The sequence below is a fragment of the Pleuronectes platessa genome, chromosome 3 (assembly GCF_947347685.1).
Source record: "Pleuronectes platessa chromosome 3, fPlePla1.1, whole genome shotgun sequence".
In the NCBI taxonomy this organism is placed as follows: Eukaryota; Metazoa; Chordata; class Actinopteri; order Pleuronectiformes; family Pleuronectidae; genus Pleuronectes; species Pleuronectes platessa.
In genome coordinates this window covers 30667039-30689442 of record NC_070628.1, presented here as the reverse complement: position 1 = coordinate 30689442, position 22404 = coordinate 30667039, and the positions used below count along the sequence as shown (strand labels likewise).

The window sequence follows — 22404 nt, the reverse complement described above, 5'->3', positions numbered from 1 at the left end:
AGCATTTCAAGAAAATACACCAGTACTTTTCAGCAGGCTATTGGACTCTGCTTCAGGGTTGTTGTGGCATGGTGGTGGAGGGGGGCTCTTGATTTGTGGTGGGACATAACAAATCAAGATTCTTCAGTGAAGAATCTGCATTCCTCACTGAATGCAGATGGGGTAGAGCAGTCGTCCTCTAACAAGAGGGGTGTGCAGTTCGAACTAACAACTTCTAGTTTGCTCTACCCCCTCAGCCACCCTATTTATTACGTTCACTCAGTAAAAGTGTAATACAATTAAACAGAGTCTCTCCTCTAAATATACAGAGGTTGCTTTATTCCATTATTTAGTGAAGACAGTGCTTCAGATTAATACCAAATATACAGATACTCATACATTGAAGAGTTGTTACCTACCAAAACGACAAGCTTGTTGGAAACACAATCATCCTCACAAAAAATTTTGTTTGTTGACCCAGTCAATTCTAAAATGAAGTTAGCTGCTTAACTAATGCACAAAAATCTTTATTTTCCACCATTTCATCTTCTTTTCCACTTCCACACTTCATCTTCTTGCTTATTTTCCTTTCTTCCAGTCTGTAAACGATTCCCTTGTAATGTCCTCCTTATGAGCTAGAAGGGGTTAATGCGGAGTCCTGTTCCCAGTGGGGAGAATGGATTGACTTTTGCCCACATAAGTGCATCATTAAGGGAGATTGCCGATTTACCATCTTCCAACAAAAACACTGGACCCTGCACAATAAAAAAAGAGAATTATGTGAGAAGTCAGAAGTTATGAAGATCTATGTCCCACATATTTAAAAAAGATAACACACACCTGTATTCTCTGCCCGGTGAAACAGGACAGTTGAACATCAGAGTGGCTTGGCAGATTGGACCCTGTCACATAATCAGCTCCACACAGAACTAATGCATCTGAGACAAGGTTGCATGGTTTACGCGTAAATGATTACATATAGTATGTTTTACTACCAACAACTTTGACTGGAGCTTAATGAGGGAATGCTTAATTCTGTCTCCTTTGCTCTTTCATTCATTCTTCATTCCAAGAAGATGCACAGTGGCCTATCACTTATCAACATACTCATTCACCCACTTTAGCTTCACCTAAAGCTTGCTGCATCAAGCTGATAATGCTGAAGCCAACATCAGAGCAACATTAACATTCTGGCTTAGTCCTGGATGAAGTTTACATCAAATCCCAAAACATATTTCACGGCATTATTTCCTCATAACTGGGTTTTCCTAAAGAAGCATCGTATATTGTTCCTACCAGAGTTTGTTGGCTGGATTCTTCTATCCAGGCAATTAAACTCCTCTCTTTGACACTCTGATGGAGGACTGTTGTAGACAAAAGGAAAGACAGACATTTGTAAGCACTCATGCTGTGTCCAAGATCACACAATACCCCTTACTTACTGTGTTGAGATGTCTATGACAACAGCCATTAGCTACATTTTAGTTTTTTTGCTATATTACAGTGCAGCAGAACCCTGAAACACTCTGCACTCAGGATCAGGATCAGCCAGACCAACCAACTTCATCACAACCAGGGTAAATATATAGAAGAGACTCATGCTCAGACACCTGGCTCTGACCCAACATAGATGGGAAGAACATCAGAATTCTTTTTATTGCCATGTATATTTGCATATACAGGAAATTGCCTTGGTGTGGTTGGTGCACTGTACAAACAATATAAAAACAAAAACAATATCGAACAACAATATATACAGTAAGAGAGTTACGTGCGGTTCTAAGGTGCAGAGATTGGTGATAATGCCAATAATATAGAGTTATAAATTATGTGCGGGGGGGGGGGGGGCAGCAGAGTCAGTGTGATGCAGAGTCAGTGTGATGCAGGGGGCTTGTTTGTGAGCCCCACTGGAAAAAACTGTTCAGGTGACGCGAGGTTTTAGTCCTGATAGCCCGGAACCTTTTTCCGGACGGGAGTCTCTGGAACAGGTTGTGACCGGGATGGGAAGGATCAGCAATGATCTTGCTTGGTCTCCTACTGGTCCTGGAGTGGAACAGGTCTAGGAGAGCCGGCAGGTCACAGCCGATGACCTTCTCAGCTGACCGAATGATCCGCTGCAGTCTGCCCTTATCCTTGGCAGTGGACAGATGCGGTGAGGATGGACTCAATGATGGCTGTATAAAACTCAACCATCACTTTCCGCGGCATGTTGAATTTCCTCAATTGCCGCAGGAAGAACATCCTCTGCTGGGCCTTCTTGATGATAGAGGTGATGTTCTCCGCCCATCTCAGGTCCTGTGCGATGACAGTCCCCAGGAATCTGAAAGACTCCATTGTTTTAACTGGGGATTCACACATGGTGAGGGGAGCTGTTTGGGCGGGGCTCCTCCTGAAGTCTGCTACCATCTCTACAGTTTTTAAAGCGTTCAGCTCCAGGTGGTTCTGGCTGCACCAGGAAGCCAGGCTGTTAACTTCCTCTCTGTAGGCGGCCTCGTCCCCATTGGAAATTAATCCAATAAGGGTTGGCTGGAGGTGCAGTTGTTGGAGTAGAGGGAGAAGAGGAGAGGAGAGAGCACACAACCTTGAGGGGCTCCAGTGCTGATGGTCCGGGTCTCAGAGACAAGCTTGCCCAGCCTCACACGCTGCTTCCTGTCGGTCAGGAAGTTAGTGATCCACCTGCAGATGGGCTCAGGCACGCTCAGCTGTGTCAGCTTGTCCCGGAGAAGAGCTGGTGAGATGGTGTTGAATGCGGAGCTGAAGTCCACAAACAGGATCCTGGCGTAGGTGCCAGGGGAGTCGAGGTGCTTGAGGATGAAGTGGAGTCCCATGTTGACTGCATCGTCTACGGACCTGTTGGCTCTGTAGGCAAACTGCAGTGGGGCGAGGAGGTTGTTGGTTATGGTCATGAGGTGGGTCAGCACGTGGCGCTCAAAGGTCTTCATTACTATAGAGGTCAGGGCGACTGGTCTGTAGTCATTAAGGCCTGTGATCCTCTGCTTCTTTGGAACAGGGATGATGGTGGATGTTTTTAGGCAGGCTGGTACAACACATTCAGCCAGTGAGGTGTTGAAGATGTCCGTGAACACTGGAGACAGCTGATCCGCACAGTGCCTCAGTGTGGAGGGGGAGACAGCGTCTGGTCCAGCTGCCTTGCGGGGGTTCAGTTTCTTCAGGAGCTTATTTACATCTCTCTCCTGAATTGAGAGAGCTGTGATGGGGGGGATGGAGGGGATGGGGCAGTCTGGGGCCTATATTTGGGGGGGGGCTAGTGTCTTTGTTCAGGCTGGGGAGAAGAGGTGTGATAGCTGCGGGGGGGGGGGGGGGAGTGTCTTTGGAATCTACAGTAAAAGTCATTCAGTTTGTTTGCAAGTCTCAAGTCTTCCACAGAGTGGGGGGATTTGGTTTTGCAACTGGTGATCACACGAAGGCCTTTCCAGACCGACGAGGAGTCGTTGGCTGCAAACTGTTGTTCCAGTTTCTTTGAATACTGTCGTTTGGCCTCCTTAATCTCCTTGCCAAACAAGTATTTAATCAGTCTGAACCTATCCATGTCCCCACTCTTGAAGGCCTCCTCCTTCTCCAAACGAAGCTGTTTGAGCTTTGCTGTGAACCAGGGCTTTTCGTTGTTATAACACACCCTGGTGCGTGTCGGAATACATCTGTCTTCACAGAAGCTGATGTAGGACGTCACAGCATCTGTGTATTTGTCCAGACTGTTGGAAGCAGTTCTAAAAATGTCCCAGTCAGTGTTTTCAAGGCAGTCAGGCAGCTCCTCCACACTTTCTCTGCTGCTCCAGTTCTTTGATCTCAGCACAGCAGGTTTTGAGAGTTTTTGTTTCTGTCTGTAAGCCGGGATCAGGTGAATAAGAGCGTGGTCGGATAGACCCAGGGCAGCGCGGGAAACTGCATGATAAGCCTTGCTGATGGTGCTGTAACAGTGGTCCAGGGTGTTCTCCCCCCCCGGTCGGGCATTTAAGTAACTGTTTGTATTTTGGTAGCTCCTGAGATAAGTTCCCCTTATCAAAGTCCCCAAGAACAATAACGGGGGAATACGTGTTCTCTCTCATTCTCTCCACTCCCAGTATCTGCTCTGCGAGTTGTCGTTGAGCCTCGCGCACATCAGCTTGCGGGGGGATGTAAACTCCAGCCAGGATAAAAGAGGTGAATTCAGGGGGAGAGTAGAACGGTCTGCAGGTGATGAAAAAAGTTTCCAGGTCTGGAGAACAGGACTGTAAAATTACTTTCACGTCGCTGCACCAGCCATGGTTTATATAAAAACAAATCCCTCCGCCTTTTGCCTTGCGTGAGAGGATCGGGTCGCGGTCCGCGCGTAACAGCTGAAAGCCGGTCAGCTGTGCGGCGGAGTCCGGTGTGGCTTCAGTCAGCCACGATTCAGTAAAACACAATACAGAAGAGAGGGAAAAGTCATGATTTGTCCGGATGAGAAGGCGCAGTTCGTCCATCTTATTGTACAGCGATCGAACATTTGAGAGGAGAATGCTCGGGAGAGGTGAGCGTAATCCTCTCTCCCTGAAGCGCACCAGAGCCCCAGCGTGCTTACCTCTCCGTCTCCGCCTCATTCTCGCTGCGTGGCCGAGGAACACCGCACCTTTGATCAGTAATCCACTAAATCGACGGAAGAGGCGAGAAAGTTGGGACATAAATCAGATGGTGTTGTGTCCCTGATGTTAAGAAGCTCGTCCATCTTGAAAGTAATCCGAGTTGAGTCGCAATTAACAGAATTAAATACTAAAAACAAACACAGAAGTGCGCACCAACACACCGTGGCAGCCAATTGTAGCGCCATCTTGAGTGCAAAACAAAGGGACTGAACACAAGACTCCGGCAACATGAGGAGGCAAACTCTGTCTTTGCACTGATAATCTCTGGTGCTCACTTTGAGTCGAGGTGGAATAACAATTTTTAAATGTTAAAATGTCACCATATAATCTTTCCAGGGAATTTACTGGTGTGTTTGTTACATCCATCCAGATAAAAAAAAAAAATTCACATAAGAAATCGTCTGATGTCATCAGCAGTCACATGGGTGTTATTTTTGTTGTAATTTTTATTTATCAGGCATTATGTCTTCGGGTAGTCTGTTTCTTTCTTGTGAATGCTATATCTCAAGAATGCCTTCACATTTGGTTAAAAAGTTCACTTGGACTCGAGGTTGAATGATTAGATGTTGGTGGCTGGGGGTCAAGATCAAGGTCACGGTGGCCTCGCAAAGGAAATCTTTTGCCTAGTGAATGCGATATCTGCTTAAGGCCATGAATCCTTTCACATTTAGCAGAAACATTCACTTGGACTTGGATTTGATTTTGATAACCAAAGAACAAATGTAAAAGTCACAGTGCCATCATAAAGTATGCTTATGTTTTTCTTGAAAGTGATATCTTGAGATCAGTTTGAGGGACTGTCTTTAAAATAGGTACAAATACTCACTTGGACTCAAGGATGATTGCTGATTAGTTTTTGGTGCCTTAAGGTGAAGGTCACACTGACCTCACTCTCCTCTGAATGTGATTAATCAGGACTGCCTTTAGGGAATTTCATTACATCTGGCATCATTCACTTGGACTAATTGACTAAAAGGATTAAATTTGGTGGTAAAGAATCAGGGTCACTTAGACCTCTAAAAACAGAGGTTATGCCTTACGAATGTAATATCTCAGGGTACACCTCTAGGACTCAGTGATTTCCAGAGTATAATTCTGTGTTCAAAGGTCAAGGTTACTACTGTATGGCCTCAAAAAACATGTTTTTGGTCTCTTGAATGTGATACCTCAAGATTGCCTAGAGGGATCTTTTAAAAAAAAAAAAATCTTTTACATTTGTCACTTGGACTCAAAGATGAATTCATAAGATTTCAGTGGTCAAGTGTGAAGGTCACAGTGACCTTATATGAAACTGGAAACAAATATGTACATGGAAAACTGCAATGATTGTAGGAATCAAAAAACAGCTAATTCTAGTTTTCTATATTTTGTAAGTGGCAAGAGGAACAAATGTAGTTTTTGTTGTGCAATTTTGTGTTGGATAATAATGATCAGACCTTCACAATTTCCCTGTACACATCTTGGCCCTACTTTTGTTAAATTCAGTCTTTGTTTTATTATTTTGCTGTTTTTTTCATGGGTTTTTAATAACATTGATCTGTAATATGTAAGGCTATTTGTGCTGGTGTGTGTCTGTGTGTGTAAGTAACTTACTTGCTGATACTTTGTGTGCAGGCTCGCCAGGCATCAAGTTCCAAGGTCAACTTTTCAATCTTCAGAGGAACACACACCTCCCTCCTTTTCAACAGCTGACTGAGATAAAGAAAGAAAAACTTGCTAGTCAGTCTAACTATCTTATCTAAGATTAAGACTAATTAGTACTAATTATCATTGAAAAACATTTTCTTGAATACTCATTATATATCTAACATGGTGAAGTTAAGATCACAAAGTACAAATAAAGATCCTAGATGTATGTATGCCAACTCTGTAAAAAGACGCAGGACTCATTCAATAGAGCTTTGTGGACAGTATTATAATGACCAAATTCTGTAGCTGGTTCAGATGAAATTTGTCCGCCAGAAAAAGGCTATGAGGAGCAGCAGTAGCGATGTTAATAAACAGTCGACGACGTCTGCCACACACAAAGAAGAAAAAATTTTACTCCACCTAGCGTTCTGGTGGTAAATTGCTTTGCAACACGCGCAACCCTTGGAGAACCATAAATTAAAGCGAGTCTGCTGACACAACTGCATGAAAAGCCGCAGTTGCAGAACCATGCCCCGGCCTTAAGAGTGTTTTCATTGTTTTTCATGGACTGAGATAAGAAATATGTTTGAGGCAACTAACTATTCTTTTATAAGGAGGTTTCAGATATATTTTAGAAGAATTGGATTAATCTACAAACAACAGGCAGTCAGTCGAAAGACTAGTCAGATGCAGTCTAATGTAGAGGTTTGGAACACAGTAAAGTGTGTATACCTGGTGTATTCGTAGAGTGCAGGTACGATGCTGGAGTATTGTCTTCTAATGGCGAGCAAACCTCCAATATAACCACAAAGGATCAACAGCTCACTGCGGACTCTACAAACACACACACACACACACACACACACACACACACACACACACACACACACACACACACACACACACACACACACACACACACACACACACACACACACACACACACACACAAACACACACATACACAATGGATGATTGTCACATATAACAAAATATAGGAAGTAAAAGCAGGTTGGGAGTTGAGTGAAATTACTATTTCACATTAAAGCAAAAGTAATAATCGATTTACTCTGTCAGCTTGGCCATGATGAGGCGATCTGTTCTGATGTAACTCATCAGGTCAAGTATTGGCTGAATGCTATCCACTTTCCAATCAGATCCATTCAGCTGTTCTGGTGAGAAAGATTTCCGATTAATTAGTAATCATTTGCATAGGTCTTTGTAGTAAAAAGTTCTGATGAATTATTTGATTGTAATTGTTACACTATATTTGCAGTCATATCAGTGAGATAGTTTTAGGGTCTTCACAAAGACTAGTCTGTTTATTCATAAATTACACCATCAAATTGTTGAATTTATCTTTAGATATAGTATACAGTTACAGTTATTATAAACCAAAAATGATACATGACATTGTTTAAGGCTCAAATGTGATAACAATAGTTATATACAAACACAAAATGTGTTGTCAGTACCTTTGATATGATCAATCCCAATCCGAAGTGCATTCTCAGGTTCAGAGCTGAGCAGGTGAAATTTAACTGCTGAAAACAAATCTCCTTCACTCATAGCTTCCTTTGCCAAGGCCGTACACTCGTCTACTGAAGGGAGGCCGCACTTGAATGACAAACAACACATAATCACTCTAATCATCACAGCTGTCAGTATCATCCGCACCAGACATGAAGCCTTCATTCCATGTCATCCAAAACACATCTTAATTTAGAGATTATCTACTCACCCTCCTATGTAATTGGTTGATTTCGGCAGCACTCCCTGGGTAAAATGCACAGAGCTTAGCCAGTAAGATGTAATTGTCAGGAATCATTTGCAGTAAGTTAATTGAGAGCTCCCTATGAGGAAACACAGAAAACATAAAACTGTTTTATCAAATGTTGTAACTTTCAAACAGCCACCGCCAATTACAGGGAAAAATTTGACTAACTCCAGCTGATTAAAAGTCACTGAAACTGATGATGCAGGGGTGAATTCTGACAGATTTATACAGTCTAAACTGAAGAGAAAGACACTGGAATTGGTTCTGATTAGACAACTATTTATCTAAAGATAAGTTCCTGGCTCCACAGAGGGATGAGGTCTGCCTATAGCAGCTGGCACTGAGGTTCACCTGTGGTCAAACAATAGGGGTCAGTGTTTAAAGTTAACACTCATAAATATAAAGTGTAAACCCACTGTTACAGATGAATTGACACCAAACCAAGTAAGGGTAATCAATTATCAAAATAAGTGCATTTAACCCTGAGGGTACAGACCCAGGACGAAAATAATCAAGAAAGTACAATTTCTTCAAAATAAAGCAAAACTACAAAGTGCTATAAGTAAGTGCCATTTAATTGCTACTAAAGTGTTAGTTTCAAAACACAAAAAATCCCAAACTGGTTTACTGATAGTTTGGGGTTTGGATCAGTGTAGCACAAACACTGGACGTGCATTGATATAGACGTACCATTGAGGTGTGGTCATGTACTTCCTGGCCAAGAGTTCAAGGCAGTACACAGTGCTCTGATTGGCTCTGTCTCCTATGACAATGCCCACACATGCAGCCAACTCCAGCTCATTACCCCGGATCAGGCTACACATTGATAGCTAAAAATATAGCAAATACACACACACACACACACACACACACACACACACACACACACACACACACACACACACACACACACACATTTTAACAAAAAGTTTGCATACGAATTGCTAATGTTAACATGCACAAAATGTGGTTTACGTACCTTGATGTTTTCTTCAGCAAGGTGACAACATGCTGCCCGGATAGAGCCTCCATTCTGGAAGTACCATTCAGCTAATTCCTTACAGATATTATGGAGGAGGCTTGACAGAAGCAAAAGTCAGCAGTTGAGATGGAAGTGAATCAGCTACAAAAATACCCTGGGATGAATTTTTGTGATAAATTCAATTTACTCAGCAAAGCTCTCTTTATTTAGTCAAGTTTAGTTTTAGAGTTATTTAGAAAATAATCAGGCAGCCCCACTCCTCTGTGTAATCAGATAGTGGTTAAGGCTTTTTCTGACATGACCTCCGGGTAAAATCCATGCAATTGGCTACTGCCTTTACCCGCATTAGAGTGTGTGTGTCTGTGTTTGCTTTACCTCTGGTACTGTTGTATGTTATCCATATCATTAGTTGTGTGGTTGACTTGGGAGCTTTGTGGTGCAAGCATGTTCCCTTCACATGCTCCCTGGAAACAAATGTTATTTGGATCTTTTATAATTTTTATAAATATTATCACATTACAATACATGTCAATTTGCAGACGCTTTTATCCAAAGCGACTTACAATTATTGCATTCAACATCTATGAGGGGCCATTTAGGGGTTCAGTATCTTGCCCAAGGACACTTCGGCATGCAGATGTGGAAGAGTGAGGATTGAACCGCCAACCTTCTTGTTGGAGGACGACCACTCTACCCCCTAGGCCAGGGGTCTTCAACGTTTTTCAGGCCAAGGTCCCCCAAACTGATGGCAAGATGGAGCAGGGACCCCCTACTATATAAATTGCATAAAATAGTGTTTATATTATTCTGGGCCTAGTGCCATGTATAAACAGAGCTACCCTGTTGTTGTGCATTCAATACTACCCTTGTGGGTAGTAGCATGCTAACATTAGAAAGGTGGCTCAGACACCTCGCAAATCCTCTCAGACTTATTTTTCAATTACAGTCATGTTTGTTTTCATTGTACAGTGTCTATTTCTCTGTAAATTTTTTAAAATCTAAGCAAAAAAAAGTAAAACAAACAACTTTTAGGTACAAATACGAAGTATTTGGTCCGCCATCTTTTATTTTTGAGCTTCGCTCTCTTTAGACATGAGCATAAACGCGATCTGATTGGCTAGTGCCTGTGCTGTCGTATTTTCATGAAAGGGACTGTGAACCGGTGCCCAGCTTTAGACGTCTTTTGCCTCAATTTATCTAAACGCTAGAATATGTTGGATTCATGTCGATGTGTATCTGAAGACAATATATAAAATTCTGGTTCTGAAGAAGTGAATTTTGTGGAAAAAATTTTTGGGGGAAAAAAATATAAATAAAATAATATATAAAAAATTGTCTTATCAACCAAGAATTTCGCGACCCCCCTGCAGTACCCCCGCGGACCCCCTAGGGGTCGTGGACCCCCTGTTGAAGACCACTGCCCTAGGCCACACCACACTTTGTAGCCATTAATTTAAGATGTATACTGTTCATCAGGTCTTTAAGAAGACTATCCCTTCCCTCTCTGTACCTGTGCTATTAGTAAGGCCTCTTGCAATTGTCCTCTGCCAGTGAAGAAAGTTACAATTTTTTTTATGTCTCCTGTGGCGATGCAGTATGGGATAACATCATCATTATCCTCGGCCATCAGTTGGTCAGCTCTCCTGCAACACAAACACATTACATTCTAGACAACATGTGACCTGTAAAAGTTGCCATCATGTGTTTTCTATGTATGCTTATTAAGGAGGGGAATCTGCTACTCACGGTTCGATTACGATTCTGAGCGCTACAATCCGATGATAAAACAATTACAGATGCAGCTCTATGCATAAAAAAAATGTAATTTCTATAAATGACTTCCTTTTCAAGCACTGTGTGCATCTTTGCTAGCCTCATTATTTGTGCTTTAAAAGTGTTTAAGACTGTCAGGGCCTAATAACTTCTGATTAGTGATGGTGTTCATTGTTTAAGTGTAAAGTAGGAGAGTGGAAGAGGACACTCAGACAGGAGACTCACAGAAAAACACATTTTTAATGTGAAATAAAAAAACAAAAATCGAAATAAATGTATTTTGTTCTTTGTCGTCCATGTCGCCATAGCAATGCATCAAACAAACGATTAATTTCCCCACATCTAGTGTTTATGTTTATTAAAATTGGCCAAAATTTACAGGAAAATCCGATTAAAATAATGTAACAATGCCACCTTGCTGAGCAGACACTAATGTGACGAAGAGCTATTCAGGTAGTGTGAAAGTATCTCACTTTCCTGTGAAACATTTGCAGTATGCAAATTTGTTCCTTACCTTTAAAAAAAATGTTTTATCGATTTATTATTATTAATTACGTTACATTAATTAGGGGCCTCACAGTGATAGGCTGCATAATCAGCAGAAGCTTTGTTTGTTCTCTTTCTTTTTTCTGTTTTTTTTATTTTTTATCTGAGCCTTGTAAGGTGACCATGAGTGCTCTGAAAGGTTCATCAAAATAAAATGTATTATTATTATTCTTATTATTATTATTCTTATTATTATTACTATTATTATTATTATCCTTAAAATAACACTCATCAAATATAAAATAACAACTCCCACATTGACTCTGTTTGTCTAAAGGTTTATTGCTGTTACGTTTTTTCTCTCTGCTTGCTCTTTGTTGGTTTCTTTATCAGTTTTAAGGTCTCAACCGTACTATAGAATGTGCCTTCAGATAATGTATGTATTGATTTGGCGCTATGCAAATACAAAAAGAATTTAATTGAACAAGCCTTATACGTGAAGTGTGCAGGTTGGACACAATAAAAGTAACAGCATACTACAAATCAGAACACAGATGGTGATGATGATGATGATGATGAGTTGCTCATTCAAGTAGCATTTAACTTTCCTCAATACTTTGTAAGGTAAGTTGTATAGTTGTTATTTCGTTTTTGGCTGATCCTGATATTTTGTGCATCATTCCTGCCCCAGAGATCCCCTTAACTGTGAATCAACAATTCTTATTCTCTCCACTCCCTTGCGCATCTGCTTTCACAGTGCAGCGAATAAACTGAAACAGATACTGTGACAGCACCTTGCTGAGTAAACACCTTTCACAATCATGATAGCTATGCACACTTTGACTGAAAAGGGAGCATGATTATTTGTTGTAATTCACTTTTAGGCCTACTGTTTTTTAGTTGAAGAGCAAAAAAGGTTGGGTTACCTCTGCATGAGTTTCTTCCAGTACTTCATGGAAACTCCTGGAGCCACAGACAATGCTTTCTCCCACTGACAGAGAGATTATAAAGCTCAGAGTAGTTGGTAAGATTTACAAAATTCCAAAGTATGTAATTGTAAAATAACCTTTGTACACCAGTAAAGTAAATGTGGGAAATTACCATTTGTAAAAAGTTTGTGTATTTGTAAAATGATACTGTGAATAATAAGTGATTTCATCAACTAATGTTTACAAATGCAAAGCAGAAAACTGCATAAAACACTCTAAGTGACACTGACGTAACATGTACGTCTGACTCCATTTTACAAATGAATCGGATTGGAAGATGACAAACCACTCAAAAAGCAGAGTCGAATTAACGTACAGATGGCTTCATTACCTTTAAGTCCTTGAAGGTGGAGCAGATTTTCAAGATGGATGATCATGCATGACACAATTGGGCTTGCCCCGGGACAAAACATATTAAATGTTCACCATTATTTTCTACAGTATCTTACTTAAGTGTAATTAAGATCACCTGCCAATCTACCCTATGATTCCACTGTATGACCATTCTGCTTTGTGATTGGGCTGTAATTGTCCAATTAGATTCAGGGTCAAAATTTTAGCTACAGTATCACGCTGAGCGAGAGAACTTAGAACATTGAGTTTTACACACAGGTTTCTGCTTACAGTCTGTAGTAGTTGTGTGACCTGCCCACTGATATCATGTTCATCTTATTCATAGTATCTTTTTCAGGTACAAATCTTTTCTACACATGAACAAACTTCCTACATGTCACAAGTCCTACATGAATGACTTTTCATTCTCCTTCCACCTCCAGGTTCCACTAGATTTTCTCTCTGACCTGGTCCATGAAGATGGAGCCAAAAGGGAGACACAGATACCATAACACCAGTGTTTCGCTTACTGCTAGAAAACTGCTTTGATAGCATTTTCATAACAGAAAAGTTTAATTTCAATTTTATGTGGTATACAAAGATAAAAACAGACTGTGGTTGAGCCACAATGATTAGAGAAAATATTGAAATGGAAGAAGTCACACAAAGGATCAGTACCAACACAACTTTTAAGTCTCAATAATGTTTGAGTTCCATGCTTTCAGGGAAAGAAGATACAAAAATAACACACAAACAAACACATGCACATTCCATACCTGTCCCAGCTCCACCATTAATTCACAGTATCGTTGAATCTGTCCCAGTCTCAGATGGATGTCTGCTGCTTCTTTTAGCCTCTCTTCTTTACTGGGAGCTCCGATGCCTCCTCCAAACTTACACATCCTCACAATAGTCAGCTCCTGAGCTTCAGACTGAGTGAAAAACAATAAAACAGGAAAACACTGTTTTAATTATATGAATTGTAAGTAAAGGTTCACTCAATATATGTATTCTTCGATTGACATTGTGAATTGGAGAAGTTTGATTAAAATTATATGAACCAGAAGGTTTATAGATTTTGGTGACTCTACACTGTCAGCAGTGATGTTATTTAATATTTTGCCGTGTTTTCGGCATTGCACTTTGTAGACGGACCCTGCTCACTCGTCTAAAATGCATAAAGAACAAAGGTTTTCCTCCTGAATGGATTCATGCTTGTTTTGATGAAAATAGTTCGTAGCTGTTTGTGTAAATAGATCTGATTGGAAGGAAGCTTGATTAGTTATTGATTAAATTCAGAATCTGGGAATATCTTTCCAACTTTACGAGTAACTACTGTCATTTCCAAACAGACACATAGCAACTTGAAATGCACCGTGGTATGAAAGATATCACATGCTCACACAATACTTTCTGCTGCGCACCAGAAACATCATCTTTTCCCCCCCATGTTATTAAATGAATTCAAATCTAGTGGCATAAATGTGGAAAAAATATAATTATGATCGAAATAAAAGGAAGAAGACTGCAGAAACTGTATTTATTTACTTCACCTTGAATGAAGTAAACAGCTCTGAGTGTGTTATATATTTGAATGGTCTTGCCCTTAATTTGGTAAGTGATTTGGCCCAATACAAACAAAATTAAATTGAATTGACTGTCTGTTATAAACTACAGCTGATCATAAACAGTGATCACTGTGTGGTTGGTCTTGATTTATCTGGACTTTTCTGTTTTAATCCGAGACTCTGGAAATAGGAGCAACTCACTGTTTTAAACTTGAGCAGGTGCTTCATGTGCATCACTCCTTTGCTGTAGCTGGCTGGTAGCAATGAGTCATCCTGGCCGTTAATGACTGACACTAGGTCCCACAGGTTACTGGTGCCTCCTGGAGGCTGGAATGGGATAGAGTACACAGATGTGTTAAAAAATACATAAACATGCACACAAGCAGCATGGACACACACACACAAACACACACACACACACAAAAAAAACACAAAAAAACCCACAAAGATTCATTGATGAAAAACTATGTTCAATGCAGCTGATTACTTTTTGCTATATTCATCAGGGAAAATAGGGGCTGGAGCTTCTTAAATTTTACTTAAATTAATCTATCATTCATATATATAAATACAGTGAGCATTTTACATGATTATTCTTAATGTCTGCTTGTGTTTACGAGCAATACCACCAAGCTCGCATCAGATGGTTTAAAATCCATAGTGTGTCAGCAACAGATAGTTTTATACTTCCATTTGTTCAAGGTGTGATACACAATATAAAACATCAGCTTGGTGGTGAAAGTAGCAGTTTTTAATTAAGTATGAAAACAAACTCCCTTGTGATGTACAAATTTTGCAGCAGGAAAACGCTGCTTGTTTGCAGGCCTAAAAATCGTTCCCTTGTTGTGTTTGTATGTTGCATATCAAGACAAACTGCTGATAATACAAAAAGACTTTCAGATCAGTCATCAACCTTGAAGGGCAGAATTAGGGCATCAAACTGATCTAGCATTGATAAATAAGCATTTAGAATGTGGTTACCGAAAAGCATTCAGAGAACCAGCGTAGCTTCTTGGACCAAATGTCTAGGTTCAGTTTGTCCAGCTCTTGTTTGATGTCTCTAGATACTTTACCACAGAGCAGGGGAGGTGAACCAGGAACCATAGCTGTGTCTGCAGAAACACACAGCCACCATGGTTTATTGAGAGCTGAGAACATAACACCATAACACAAAACAAACCAAGTCGGTTCTCACCTGTGTTTCCTATTATCTTTTCCCAAGGCTGGTCAGTAAGAATGTTCAGCAGCAATGGAGAGATGAGGGGTGTGAGAGACCACAGCCTCACTGTACTGTCTCTGCTACAGCTGGCCATGGTGAAAGGACGATTCTGGTGACATGTCAAACCTACACACACACACACACACACACACACACACACACACACACACACACACACACACACACACACACGCACACACACACACACAAACACACACACACACACACACACACACACACACACACACACACACAGTTAGATTTAATTAAAATAGGGTCCGTTTCTATGTGAGCCAGCATTAATAACTCATTCAAAATTTCACTGGGGATTTTACAGAGGGAAGACATTTCATTTAATGGAGCCATGTGTTCGTGTACCTCAGCCATAAATGCATGTTATGGAGACTAAATAGTGGTCTGAAAGAAACAGTGTCTAACTTTATTTCCATTCAGCTAGTTGAAATATAGACACTTACATATATGGAACATGGGCAGTTTTATAGTTAAAAAATATATAATGTGCATTGAGATACAATTCATTCCCACGTTTTTATTCAATTGTTACCATGTTAAACGGATAACATCAAAGCTCTTTACAGAACGGTTTTTAACTTTCAACTATTGACACACACATTCATACAGTTTTTCTATATATAGTACCTTCTCTATTACACATAACTTACACACTGTCGGCACAGCCATGAGGGGTAATTTAGGATTCAATATCTTGCCCAAGGAGTGGCTTTGATATAAATTTCTTCTCAAAAGTATATTACCCAAAGTTTAATATCTATCTTTGTCTTTCCTTTCTGGTCTTTAAGACCCTTTAAATAATTTTGAATAAAGGTCATTTCATGAAACTGTAATTTTTATTGCGTTTTCTTTTCAGTGAAGAATGTCATTCATCAAATACATTATTGAAACAAGCCAGGTATGTTTGGCATTATTAGGTTCTTCATTCTAGAGTACTGTCTTACCATAGACATCAGCACCGTGGTCATAGGCTGTATCTAGACATGTGCCATCTCTTGTGTCCCACACTCTGATAGTATAATCCCAAGAACCTAGAAAATAATATAGCATTTTTACTACTCAAATACAACAAATACTGAAATAGTAACTCCACTTTAAAATACCCCAGAATACAAGTATAAAGAGGGGATATGTTGCCTTTCATCATAGATTTCATCTGCAGACACAAGAAGTTACTTAATAGCTATATTTAACAGTTAGCTCCAGCAGATAATGCGTCATCTACCTATTGACTTTTACATTACATTTTATAGTGGTTAGAGTAAAGGTGAATTGTATACATATATCAAAAGTCAACCTCAAACCGGAACATGTGTGGATCAGCAGTTTAGTCATTGATAACACACTGATAACAAAACGGTTGGAATTAATGAAGATAATTGTTATTAATCACTACTTTTACTGGCATCTACCCACTAACCCTTTTGACTGTGGAGACCATGGAGAGTAAGATCAGCGGCAGCTACCTCCGAACATTGCTGGCTCTGACACACAGAATTAGCAGTACAGCACTGTATGTGAGGAACAAACTCCAGCTCCCCTTCAGCAGCCTAGATTAGGAGTTCTAGGTCTCTTGCACAAGCAAGGCAATACTCTATCGCTACTTCAGGGACTCTAGAGTAGCATCAACAGGCATTACTGCATGGACAGGCAGGAGGTATAGAGCCAAGGAAGGCTTTGAGATTACAAAGTCATGGCTAAGACACAAGGCACAGTGGCAACCAGACCAGTTTGGAAGCAAACCCTAAATGTTGCTAGATTAAGGCCCATGCTCCCATGGACAGACACCATCTAGTGCTGGACAAGGTGGGGGCTGATGTCGCGGACCAGCGGGATGGTGGACATGTGGCGGCTGGGAGCATGGACAAGGTAGGAGGGTGCTCTGGAGAAAAGGATCTCCTGGAATGACATTGAGCACATGTTTAGGAGCTGCCCAACAGCCTCTGGGGAAGGCCTATGGGAGCACGACCTGGTGCCCATGACCGTTGCTGAGACCATCTACTAAGCTGTGGCCAACAAGTCCTTCAAAGCAAGTGCTTCTTATAGACCTGACTGTTCTGTGAGGAGGAAAGGCTGGATGGCACGCTGTGAGCACATTGAAGTGGGGTGTAGAGGCTTAAGGTCGCAGATGCTTCTGCGTTTTCACGGGCCCGCAAGCGCAAGAGCCCTTCCGGGCCCCTTACGTGCTTATGTATCTCTTCTTACGTGCTTACGTGCGTCGCCAAATTTTTCTAACTAGACGGCAAAGCTCTGCGAGCCTTACGCAGCCCGCAAGGGATGTGATTGGTCTGCTAACTACATCCTTTCCGGAGTCGCATTTCCGGTTTCCTGCCACATTATACCGGCAGAAACAACGGAAGATTTAGAAGAACGAATATGGACCAAATAGAAGAGCGTTTGGCAGAAGAGATCCGAAAGTATGATCACTTGTATAACCCGTCACTGACTGGCGGATTTGTCCGCCAGAAAAAGGCTACGAGGAGCCGCAGTGGCTATGTAAATAAACAATCGACGAAGAAGAAAGAAGGCGTCTCTAAGGTCGTCTTCGACAAAAAACATTACTCTGCCTAGTGTTCTGGCGGGGAATTGCTTTGTAAGACACGCAGCGCTTGGGGAAGCTTGGGGAAGCATGAATGACAAAGAGCCCTGCGACACAGCTGCGTGAAAAGCCGCCGACGCAGTTGCAGAAGCATGCGCCGGCCTTTAGCTGGCCATTCATTATGCAAGTTCTACACTCTATCATCGAAGGGACTGCAAAAAGGAAAACAATCAAGTCCACCATCAAGGCTGCAGAAAGGGCCTTCATATGGCTTGGGTAAGGAGGGATAATCCATGGGCCAAAGCTGCTCACCCAGCCAGGGTTACCTGAGTAAGGTAGGATGATGTTGAAAGATCCAGCACAGCCTAGGATGTATCTTTGAATAGCAAATGACATCTTCATCTTTGTTGCTGCAATGCTTTATACTGAGCTGAATTATAGAGTATTAATTTTGAAAGGTTGCAAACTCCGGTCAAATGATTGTGTCACCTGCTTAACAGACCTCTGAGAAGCTGACATGCAATTTATGACAAAATAACAGCTATTAAGTCAATCATTCAAACATATATAATTTTATTTACCTATATATTTAAACTAATATTAAACATGTATTATACACACACAGACAGTGATAAAGAAAATTCAGTTTAATTTTGTAAAAAACATTGAATATAAAATCTTCATTGAACCAGGTAGAATCAATGCAAAGTTTTCTAACTTCTCTCTGCAGCATAGACTGTATAACGAAAGCTCTTATATTGTAGAACTGTTTGAAGAAGACTGACTAACAATGTATAATTCTAAAGTAGGTTAAGGCTAAATAAACAGCCCATTCCAAACAGGCATGTTTAGAGCTGCATTAGCTACCTGAAATGAGGAGGTAAGGAACTTCTGTGTTCCACATCAAGCCTCTGACCGGAGCTGTGTGACCACCCAGCACATTGATGCATGCATCCTGTGTGTAGTCCCATATACGAACAGTTCTACAAAGAAAAACAGAGATTACTGTTTAAATAAAAATGAAACTAAATACTTAATCCTTAATTTCTTCACCTTACAAAATGCATGTTTATCCAGATCAGTTTGTGAGTTCAGAGTTAAGTTACAAATGATAAATCAACACATCCTAATGGCAAATTCAAGCATCCAAAATAATAACATAACATAGACCTGGTTGTTGTTTAGAACAGTTGTTTTAAAAGACCTGACAGTCAATTTAGTCGAATGCTGCTGTGTTAATTTCAGTGTTGGGATGAAACTTTGAAAACAGGGAATGGTCAACAAATTATTAAATTATTGTAACACAGAATAGAAATCCTTAAAAAAGTCTGGGAAATTGAAATTTACTATTGAAAAATTATAATTAAAAACAGAAAATATGTTCTTGTTATTAATTTTCAGCTAAATGTTGTTATTTGACTCCTCGTTCTTAATTTTGTGCCTGATAATTTCTCGCTGCATTAATACAAATTTCTCCTTTAATACAAAGTTAATCTCAACCTGAGCTACACCTCGGTCTCTTTAAACATACTCACCCATCATCTGATCCCGAGCACAGTATCCCCTCTCTGAGTGGAGACCAGCGGACGTGGAATACTTTAGCTAAGTGACCAGTGAAGACCTTCAGAGGCTGATCAGAGCTTGTAGCCAAGTAGTACACTCTGACATTTTTATCCTCGCAGCCTGTTGCGATCATGTCCCTGCAGAGAGAAAGAGAAAGAGGAGGAATAGGGCAGAGGATAAGTGACAAACTGGGGCCACTTAAGCAGAGGACACAGCATTTTTACTGCCCTTGAAACATCTGCATCAAGGCCTCCGTAAAACTAAGACTCTCTCTCTATCTCTCTCTTTCATAAAAGTCCCATGACACAAATAAATGTGGCATTATGAAATAAAATTCCCATGAAATAAATAAATGTTGGATTATGAACTAAAGGTACAATAAAATAAATATATGTGGCATTATGTAATGAAAGTCACACAAAATAAATAAATGTGTTTTGGGACCTTGTATTTGTGAACTATAGTTCGTCTTACATGTACAGCCAAAGCCTACAACCCCATGTTTCTTTCTTGGATCGCCGGGTTCACAGCATTGTCTTTATACAACATGTGCAGAGGATAATACAACTCACTGTGCTTCTCCACTCTAATTATTAATTTAATGTCATCCATCTTCAAGAACTTCTCCGGTGTTTGCTCCGTTCGATGTCGGGCGGACGTATTCTCCACTCAAGCCTATGTTGAGAATACGTAGCCACCCCCCCCCCCCCCCCCCCTCCTCTCTTTTTATTTATATGACTGCTTGTGTGGCTGTAGTGGATCGGCAGAGGGGGACATTTAATAATGTGTTTGGTAAAATTGGTAAAATTGACATCAATATCGTAACGATATATGACATCAATATCGTTTAAATCCATTTTTCAGTGTGTTTCCTGGTGCGATACGCTCGCGGGGAGCGGAAAAAATTTACTCAATGCCAAAACCATCGCTGCACGGCGCGAGGCACCCTTGGCGCGGCGCGGCGCTTCACCGCCCGGTGTGAACCACACATAGGTTGAACACAGGGGTGGAGGGGAGGCGCTTGGCTTTCCAGGCGTGGTCCCGCGCTCTTCGGCGTCGCTTCCGGTGTGAAACCGGCGTAAGAGAGACAAAGGAGAGCCTCCAGAACTCAGTCTCCCAGGGTGCTTCAACTTCACAGCTAGGTGTTAAAACTGCCCCGGACACAATTTTGCCAACCTCTACACTGTCAAGAACGCCGTATCCTTCAACTTTGCAAACTACCTATATGGTAACCTACCTGTTTGGTTATAGTTATTAATTTAATTTTTAATAGGGGTTCCAAATTTGTAGTTAGTTCTTTCATGAGACTTAATTTCCGTTCCTTTGAAGGCTGGTGCCCCAGGTAACTTTAATCAATGATAATATTTTTTTTTAAATCTGAAATTTATTGAATGCCCAAAGGCACACCATTTAATGGTGTCACGTTTAAGGTATTATAATATGCACAACATGTGGCGTTATGAAATAAAAGTCCCATGAAATAATTAAATGTGGCATTATGAAATCAAATCAAATGAAAAATTAAATGTGAAATTATGAAATATAAGTAACTTATAAGTAAGGAAATGTATTCTTTTGAAAAACATTATCTTGAAATAAATAATTGTATTTATTTATTTATTTAAGTAAATGGATTCAGTTATATATTTATGTTATGCTATATGTATATATTTATTGCCATATATTTATTATTTCAGGGTTTATTTCATAGCAATATTTATTTATTTATTACTTATCTATCCATTTATTGACTATTTATTTATTTTTCCAGTAAATAAAGGCTGGATCAGATTGAAATGGAATCAAATTAAGATTAGAACAAATGGGACAATAAAAATAAAATTGAGGACCTTTTAACCTTTTAAAAAAAAAAATGTAAACATAATTATCATCAACGAGATACAATGGATAATCAAAAATGGAAAACAGGAGAGCTGAATGTAAGCTGTGCCTTGCTTCGTATTATTCCGGTTGCAACCACTTGGGTGTATCAGGCAGATGTCTCAGCTTAAGTATTTGCTTATTAGCTAGATAGGGGGTTCCCGAATTTTCAATGACAAGTTTAAGTATATAGCAGTGGTCTTCAACAGGGGGTCCGCGACCCCTAGGGGGTCCGCGGGGGTACTGCAGGGGGGTCGCGAAATTCTTGGTTGATAAGACAATTTTTTATATATTATTTTATTTATATTTTTTTTTCCCAAAAATTTTTTCCACAAAATTCACTTCTTCAGAACCAGAATTGTATATATTGTCTTCAGATACACATTGACATGAATCCAACATATTGGAGCGAACAGATAAATTGAGGCAAAAGACATTATCTTTCAGTCAGCAATGCACACATTCAGCTACAAACAGGAGCTCTCTAAAGCTGGGCACCGGTTCACAGTCCCTTTCATGAAAATACGACAGCACAGGCACTAGCCAATCAGATCGCGTTTATGCTCATGTGTAAAGAGAGCGAAGCTCAAAAATAAAAGATGGCGGACCAAATACTTCGTATTTGTACCTAAAAGTTGTTTGTTTTACTTTTTTTTGCTTCGATTTTAAAAAATTTACCGAGAAATAGACACTGTACAATGAAAAAAAACATGACTGTAATTGAAAAATAAGTCTGAGAGGATTTGCGAGGTGTCTGAGCCACCTTTCTAATGTTAGCATGCTACTACCCACAAGGGTAGTATTGAATGCACAACAACAGGGTAGCTATGTTTATACATGGCACTAGGCCCAGAATAATATAAACACTATTTTATGCAATTTATATAGTAGGGGGTCCCTGCTCCATCTTGCCATCAGTTTGGCCTGAAAAACGTTGAAGACCCCTGGTATATAGCATAAGCCTCTGGTGGTGACCCCCCAGTTTCAATTTTTTGTTTTTTTCCTTGTGTGTCTCTTACTTGATTTCCTGC

The 22404-nt window shown here is 40.4% G+C and overlaps 1 protein-coding gene across 2 annotated transcripts in view; it reads right to left on the bottom strand.

Moving 5' to 3' along the window:
* Nucleotides 1–316: 316 nt before the first annotated feature.
* Nucleotides 317–22404, bottom strand: part of wdr17 (WD repeat domain 17) — a 52915-nt gene continuing 30827 nt past the window's right edge. Inside the window, exons 12-31 of one of the 2 annotated variants that reach the window (XM_053419755.1) lie at nucleotides 19465–19629; nucleotides 18797–18912; nucleotides 16335–16421; nucleotides 15334–15483; nucleotides 15120–15250; nucleotides 14340–14465; nucleotides 13347–13502; nucleotides 12175–12239; nucleotides 10500–10632; nucleotides 9365–9453; nucleotides 8987–9086; nucleotides 8698–8837; nucleotides 7972–8083; nucleotides 7706–7847; nucleotides 7300–7402; nucleotides 6963–7064; nucleotides 6195–6293; nucleotides 1276–1343; nucleotides 820–917; nucleotides 317–734 (exon numbers count right to left, since the gene is read on the bottom strand). In XM_053419755.1, coding sequence (XP_053275730.1) covers nucleotides 615–734; nucleotides 820–917; nucleotides 1276–1343; nucleotides 6195–6293; nucleotides 6963–7064; nucleotides 7300–7402; nucleotides 7706–7847; nucleotides 7972–8083; nucleotides 8698–8837; nucleotides 8987–9086; nucleotides 9365–9453; nucleotides 10500–10632; nucleotides 12175–12239; nucleotides 13347–13502; nucleotides 14340–14465; nucleotides 15120–15250; nucleotides 15334–15483; nucleotides 16335–16421; nucleotides 18797–18912; nucleotides 19465–19629 — 2302 coding nt within the window. In that variant the 3' untranslated portion in view covers nucleotides 317–614. Of the gene's footprint in view, nucleotides 735–819; nucleotides 918–1275; nucleotides 1349–6194; nucleotides 6294–6962; nucleotides 7065–7299; nucleotides 7403–7705; nucleotides 7848–7971; nucleotides 8084–8697; nucleotides 8838–8986; nucleotides 9087–9364; nucleotides 9454–10499; nucleotides 10633–12174; nucleotides 12240–13346; nucleotides 13503–14339; nucleotides 14466–15119; nucleotides 15251–15333; nucleotides 15484–16334; nucleotides 16422–18796; nucleotides 18913–19464; nucleotides 19630–22404 lie in introns of both variants that reach the window. The other variant, XM_053419756.1, reaches the window with a different exon arrangement.